At 37.2% G+C, this 8,005-nt stretch overlaps 1 protein-coding gene and 1 pseudogene across 1 annotated transcript; both read right to left on the bottom strand.

Moving 5' to 3' along the window:
• Nucleotides 1-2,627: 2,627 nt before the first annotated feature.
• On the bottom strand, nucleotides 2,628-3,864 carry LOC100948073 (annotated as a pseudogene).
• Nucleotides 3,865-4,272: 408 nt separating this feature from the next.
• On the bottom strand, nucleotides 4,273-5,199 carry LOC100946490 (taste receptor type 2 member 10-like). The gene has a single exon (XM_003803548.1). The coding sequence runs from the start codon at nucleotides 5,197-5,199 to the stop codon at nucleotides 4,273-4,275; it is 927 nt and encodes a 308-aa protein (XP_003803596.1).
• Between the last annotated feature and the right edge of the window lie 2,806 nt (nucleotides 5,200-8,005).

Below are 8,005 nucleotides of genomic sequence, written 5' to 3'. Positions count from 1 at the left end.
AAAATAGCTGGGTGTTGTGGTGGGTTAGGCCCAGCTACTTGGGAGGCTGAGACAAGAGAATCACTTAAGCCCAAGAGTTTGAGGTTATTGTGAGCTACAATGCCATAGCACTCCACCTGGGGCGACACAGTGAGACTCTGTCTCAAAAAACAAACAAATTAACAAAAAAACCTCCAATGATTAGTTGAGTACTGCAAATGTGCATAATCAATATCTCTTTCATACATTTTGGTGTTCTCTAATTTTAGTTTCAATGAAATTGTGTTATTTATGCAATTGTGTAATTTTATAGTAAAAATTGGAGCAATTTCTAAATGTTTCAATATAACTACATGAATATTGGCAGAAATAGCAACAGAAGAAAACACATATAAAAACATAAATCTTCTTTAGTTTATATCAATTAGAAACCTAAAAAAAAAAGTAGAAACCTATTTTCCAAAATACCACTATGAAAGAGCAAATGAAGAAAAAACAATAATGCATAATATGTGGGAAAGTCTTAATATATAAGGTAGTCTCCAAGTTTGTAAGAAAAATAACCACACAATTAAAGATGAGAAGAAAACAAATGAAAAATTCCCCTAAGGCATATGGTATTGGTTAATAATCCTCTAAAAATGTTTAACCTCTCTGCTAGTCAAACATATAACAATTAAAGAGATGTTTTTGAAATTAAAGTAATAGTATTAGAAATAATAGCTTGCTTGATTTTGTTACTGGAATAAAATATTTCATTTTCATATTATTATAAGTTATTAAGTTGTCAGTATGCTATTTCTACAGGGAAATGTATCAGTTCTGCAAAAAAAATTGAACAATTTCTTCCCCATTGGAATTTCCCTTAAAAATGTGTCTTAATACTGCTCTCTTTATACACTAGTCTGACTGGATCTTTGGTTCCTTTAATGCTCTAACCCCTTGTTGCCTGAAGATCTCTTTGCACATACTTCTTTCCTACCCTGAATCCCTCCTGCTCTGCCCACCTTACTCCTACTAATTATTCAGATTTCAAACTATAGCATCTTAACGCCTGTGACACCTTCTGTACTCCTAGGACCAAGTCAAGTCATGTGCTTGTCATCCTGTCATTTTCCTCCCCTAATACCTTAATGAAATAGTTTAGGTGACTTTTTGCTATTTATTTGTTCTTCTACTACTTCCTTGTTCGGTACTATATCCTCAACATCTAGTACAGTTAGTGTTGAAAAAATGTATCTTTAATGAATGGCATTTATGCTCTGCAATACTCCTACGATCCTTATCCGTATCAGTGAAAAACTGAAGACAACAGAAATACAAACAATATGACAAAGATTAAATGTACTATTAATATTATAGATCAGAAAGATTATGCATCCTCAAAAGTGGTGATTACAAATAAATTTTTAAAATGTGGGAAATGAAGAAATTCTAATGAAATCTACATAGACAACATAATTGCTTACACTGCATGATTTCCAATAAACAATTATGTAAATTTGATTGAAACTGGATAATTCTATTAGTTGTATTTTCTCTATTATTTCTTAAATATTTGTTCATTCTAAACATTTTAGTTTAAAAATATATAAATATTGATTTGGGAGTATCACATAAAAATGGATTAAGCTTTTATATTCAAAAATATTCCAGCCATAATCAGTAAGTACAAGATATGGGCATTATTCAAAGTTGCCAAAATGTCACTCTGTTCACATCTTGGGTTAGATATAAAAATTCATTGTAAACGTCTGCATCTGAAATATGACTCTAAGTACAAGTCTGTGTGTATGAATGTGTGTGTGTGCTTATGAAACTCTAGAGCAGAACATTTTATATTTCACACAACTTGTATCAGCCTTATGTCTCTTGGTCAAGGATTATGTTGAGTCCTTTGTATCAGTAATTCTAGTAGAATCTTTACTCAACTCTAATCAAATAAAGAGTAACAGGGGTTCATAACTTTGCTTCATCTCAAGTCACTATGTCTGAAGAGTATTAAGATTCATTGCATTTGTGCTCTGATCCTATCTTCCCTGAGTATACTCTATATACTTAGCTGTTTTTCTTTTTTAAAAAATTATTTTTAATTTAAACTCATTTGCCACTATTTCCTGGTGATTGAGTTTCAGGAACATTTAATATGAATCTATTTGTTTTATATATAAGTTTATGAGTCACACCCACATTATGACCCTCTTAAAAATTCTGAAGGGCAGGAGACACCTGTGGCTCAAAAGGGTAGGACACCGGCTCCATATGCTGGAGGTGATGGGTTCAAACCCAGTCCCAGCCAAAAAAAAAAAAAAAATTCGAAGGGCATAGCAAAAAGCAGAAAAGGGCCACCTCCATAGGAGTGTTTATCAATGGACCCATCTTTGCTTTCCAGCTACTAACAGAAACACCTGACCCAGCACCGACTGGGAAAATCAGCCTTTGATTCAGAGATGTTGTTCAACAATGATTATTACAGTTACACACCATCAGCCCACCAGGAAGTTGAGAAGGGGAGGCAGACAGCCAGAAGAGAACCCTGGTCTCTCACCAGGAAGCAACTCTTGCTCCAAGCAACAGGAGGTGACTTAGTGCCATAGGGAAAACGATAATTCAGCCATTGCGTTTCCAGGATTAGGCAGCACCTTTGTTCACTCATGGAAGCCTTTGAGCCTCACTGGTGCCTGGAACCGAATGTAATCCTCCCAAGCTGTTGTTTGGATGGAAGGTTTACCACAAGACAGAGTCACAGTCAATTCGTGGCCTTGGGTGGGCACCGGATAGTTAAGCTTGAGTCGAAACCAATCTTCCCCACTGTCACCGTGTCCCTGTGTCATGACGATGGTGCCCATGAGTGGAAGAGCCTACAGCTCGCTAAAGGTATCAGCCATGAAAATGGCTCGGAAAAGACGGCGCAAACAAGCTGCTGTGCTCAGGCTCTGGTGCATACTATTGGAGGCCAGCCGGGACAAGTCCAGTTTATAGAATTCCTTAGAGCATAGGGCACTGCCCCCAAGGAGTATCAGCACTCGTGGTGCTAGTGTGCATGCAACCAGGCCCTAGGTGGCTGAGGACACTCTCTAATTGTGCCAGGGCTTGTTGGCATTTCTTGCTGCTCACCTCAGCCCAAGATTTCTTTCTCACCATCTCCTCTGCCTGGAGTGAAGGTTTTCAATAAAAGTGCTTAAGCTGTTCATAGGGCAGAGGGAGTTGCTGGCGTTGGTACATGATATGCTTTAGATTCCATCCTCAAACTGCAGCCCGCAGGCCACATGCGGTCCCCTCCCCTCCTCCCGCCACATGCGGCCCCCCACTGACATTTATCCGGCCCGCCAGGTGTGCAGCCACTGCCTGTCCTGCTTAGCAGCCGACTCATCCTGCGGCCTGCAGTCTGGCTCAACGGTCTGAGAGACAGTGAACTGGACCCCTGTTTCAATTTAAAGTTTGAGGATCCCTGCTTGAAGTTCACAAGTAAGCGGATAGCAGCCCTCCTGGCTCACAGGCCCAGGAAACACCACTGGTATCATGACATCTCTTGGGCAAAAGGACTCTGAAGGGTTGGGAGGTTCCTGGGTAGTCTCGAGTAGTTGTACCTGGGGAGCCTGAGTTTCTTCGGACTTTTCATACCACTCCAAATCTCGGACTACAGCGGGGGACAGCATTTCCGGCTCCAGTGTAGCCCTCATGACCTCCTCCCTCTCCTGCGTGCCGTTAGAGTAATCACCCAGATGTTCTTCAAAGAACTATATGTACTATCATTACTACTACTACATCAAATAACACCAGAAAAACAGAATGTTAGATATTAAACTATGCAACTAAAAGCAATTTTTAAAAGAATTGAAATAGGACACTCATAAGAAGCACCCGTCTTCCCTTTTCTTCCATGTTCTAAATGTCAAGATTGCTCATAACTTTCTTCGTCTTGGTTTTTTTTTCTTTGGGTCTTCTTGGGGAATGGATATCAATCTTTAAGGAAAGGGAAAAAGCCAATGAAAAGTCTTGTTTTAGATGCTGATTGTCACCATCGTAATCTTTACAATGAATAGTCTCAAGAGAGTGTTGTTCGTCTGGGAGGTGTGTTGGAAGAAGTTGCAGAGAAGAAAATATACTAAACCATGGTATATGCATGTGAGATTAAAATTTCATCAAAGAGTGAAATTGCTGAAAATGTACTCAAACAATTATGGAGGATTTCAGTGAAGTTCAATAACAGTTAAAAACTGGAGGAAGAAAGCTGTGCAAGTGAAACAGATATTCAAGGATTTTTTCCACTGGATTATTCTGCCAATCTGTCTATGTAGCTCTGAGATTTTCTTCTTTTTCACAACACTTTAATTTCAGCATTACCCTCAAAGAAGCTTGCTTTAGCCTGCTGTTTCCCAGAATTAGAATAAATGAGTGACCGCAGGGATAGATGGCTGTGGTTGTCATTCCAGAAATGAACAGCAGTTTGTTTTCTGGGACAGTAAAATATGATATTTCTATGGCATAGCCTACAAAATACAAGATAAAGAGGATGATGAAAGTTATCAGCACTTTCATTGCCTTCACGTGAGCTTCCGTGCTGGGGTCTCTGAATCCTGTGGCATTGAATTGCATCTGCCTTTTGTGTCTCCAAAGGGAAACGATTAACAAGAAACAAGTAATTAAGGATAGTGTAAAGAAGAAAACGATTCCCAGATTTATTGCAACCTGCTGAACAAAGAAATCACTTATTTGCATGTTGAATTGCCAGGTTATGTTTCTAGGCTTCATTTTCTCATCATTAATACTCTTTGCAAGTTGTGGAATAGTAATTACCCATGAAATAAGCAAGGATCCCATTAGAAGAGGAAGAATTCTATTGATTCTACTTTTCAACCAGAGAAATATGTAGTGAGAAAAATTTGCTATCTTCAGGAAAAAGAAGATATTGAGGCCGGTGGCAAAACAGATACTTGAATGATTCAAAATTACCCACAGGTAACTTAAATATTCAAACAGGTTACTAAAGTAATACATATTATCAGAGAATACATGCATCAAACCATTTATTATTATTATCCATATCAGACAAATTCTAGAAATTGCTAAGCCAGTGAGAATAAAGCCAAGCATAGAGAGCTTCTTCTTGACACAGCCAATGCAGTACATAAGTGCAATAAACCCGTTACCTAAAACTCCCAGGATGGACTCCATAATTGCAGCAAAAAGGAAAATGCCTTCTAATATACTTAGCATGTCTGCCAATTCTTAATTTTGCTTGTGTTTTGTCTAATTTAGATTACCTGCTGCAGACTAGGCATGTATTGGCTGTTTGATGGAAGAGTGATTTTCTTTTCTTTCATTATATAAAGTCTTAAAAATGTTCCAGGAAGGCCTTGTGATGGAATCACAAACTTCTTCATGGACACACCTCCACTTAATACCTACAAAACTTAGCTGGTAAGAAAATGTGTGCTCACACTGAACACCTGCCCATAATTTGTTAAGTTGCAAATAAAAGTATCTGTTTCATGGATTTTACTTGTCCTCCTGAGACTACTTTGCATTCATTAAATTAAATTGTAGAGAACTAATGTCAAACAGGTACCTACAGTACACAAAACACAATGAAAGTATTTGACTTTCTGTTTTTCAATATGAAATCATCCTCACTTGTTTGTAATTAGAGTTTAGATATACAAATACTATATAGAAGTAATAAACAAAATTAGCCATTCTAGCTATTTATTTTGAATGCTTAATTTGATTTTTTCATGAAAATTGAAGCTCAATTCTGGGTCTGCTAAGTTTCACAAATATTATCTCACAAAATTGTTGCTGGGGTTTTGATACCCATAATTATTATGTCCATGAATAAAGAAGATTACAGTGATCATTATTGACATAAAAGGCTCTTAGGAATAGTCTCTCCATTTAACATATTCTACTCTGATGGAACCCATTTATTCATTCACTTACTAAATGTCTAAATACACCAAACTCTTTTAAGCTCACTGAGACAACATAGCAGGAGACAGCACCTCACGTCTTTTGTAATTTATGGAGTTTACATTGCAGTGGAAGAGGCAGGAAGCAATCAGGTAAAGGCTAAAGCATTATATTAATCCCCAAATTAAAAGTGAAGTCTAACAAATATTGATCCTTCATTATGTTCCCAGCATTATGTTAAGTACTTTATTGTCATTTTCTGACTTTAAAATTCACAGAAAGACTTCAAGCCTTTAAGTAGGGACTATATTTATCCTTATTTTAGCTTATAGAAGAGCTACTATTAATTTACTTATAAATTAAGCTTATAGAAGAGCTACTACTTATTTATGCTGACTCATAAACAAAATTACACAATGAGTTCACAATGAAATATCATCAAGCATAGGAACAGACTATCAACTACAGTTAGCAAGACAAAATGAACAAGCCAATAAAAATCAAGCAGCAAATTGAGAATTCACATAGACTGTGTATATTGGAATGGAAAGATAGGAATATGTGTATGTGTATGTCAGTGTAATTGCTATGTACATACGGTTTAAGAAATAGGATGCAATTTCAGAAAAGAGCAGCAATAAGAGACCATCAGGAAAAGATGGGAACATTTGAGGACACTTCTAGAAATGAAAAATAAAATTTTATTAAATGTAAATGGATCAAACGCTTTAAGTAAAAAAATATTAGTGATAGCAAAGATTTTTAAAAATCTGACAATATACTGCTTACAGAAATTCATTTTAAATTTCAAAAAACAAAGGCTTAAAATTAAAATGATGAAAAAATAGACAATGTAAACATGACCCAACAGAAATCTGGTATAGTTATAATGATATCATGTAAAGTAGACTTTTGGTTAAAAATCAATATTACAGAACAAAGGGGAGTATATTTTATAATGATAAAAATGTTTAAATTAGGAGAAAGTCTTAACAGTTCTAAAATTTACAAATGAAATAGTCTAGAAAACATTTACATCAGTAAAAGTAAGAAAAAGACAGTGGATCCCTTCACATATCCTATAGAAATACTCTTTATATATAATAAGCTTTTAGGGAAAACATGTACAGCTTGGCATAGACTATCTGATGAAACTCATGGCCACTTAAATAAGCATTTTTATGGTGGACTATTTCTGCTAGGAGCACTTTTTAATGACCTTGCTAGAGAAGACCTTGGTATGCATAGTTTCTTCAAGATGACGTTACTCCTGTGATGGCTGTTATCCTACACTCCACAACTCCATAGTAGGGACAGCCATTTTTCAGGGGCTTTTTGTGTGTGTGGTCACAGGAAATAGGGTTAATTTGCCTGCAGGATGTTGCCTCTTCTCCCATATGTCCTGACCCATATTTATGCCCCATGCTAGTTCATCCATAATCACTGACTATTCTTGTTCCCACTGGGCTAGCCACATAATTAGGCCTTTCAATACAGAGGCCAAGACTCACGTGTGATCACTAACTAAGCAGCTCACAACTCAGCCCACTGACTGCTCTGCTGTATATCTGTATCAGTGGTCCAAGTGCAGGCATTTCCCATGCTGGAGCCGTCCGTATACCAAGAATCATCAGAGATGAGCAAAACTGCTTTCTTACTGTGTCAGGCACTAGAGGAAAAGGGAATAGGGAGGTGTTCTTTGGTTGCTTCAGTGGGATCAAAAACAGCATGCAATTTGTGCCTCAGGGACTCATTGCCAGAACACTTCATTATTATAAATAGGCATACCATTTAATAAAAGTAGATGTGTGGGCTACAGAGGAGGGGTGTCATTTGAACAATCCTTCTATCCATTCCTTGATTAGTAGACCCATTCTCACAGTTACGGGGAGGGGGGGTCTTAGTGAACAATTCTATCTGCTATAAGAATAATGTACTGTTAGCAGTTGTTGATCAATGGTAGAGTATTTGGCTTTGGCTCCTTTCCATAATTATGACCAAAATCCTAAAGGAGTTGATTTGCCATATTGTGGATGCCCGAAGATCCAGTCAGTAACCTCACAGGCATGGCAATGCCCTCTAAAGTGTTACCTAAGACTGATGTCTGGTATAC

The sequence above is a fragment of the Otolemur garnettii genome, unplaced genomic scaffold, assembly GCF_000181295.1.
Source record: "Otolemur garnettii isolate 467f Iridium unplaced genomic scaffold, OtoGar3 scaffold00329, whole genome shotgun sequence".
Lineage (NCBI taxonomy): Eukaryota > Metazoa > Chordata > Mammalia > Primates > Galagidae > Otolemur > Otolemur garnettii.
The sequence above is the reverse complement of the archived record's forward strand: the minus strand, read 5'-3'. Positions and strand labels throughout refer to the sequence as shown.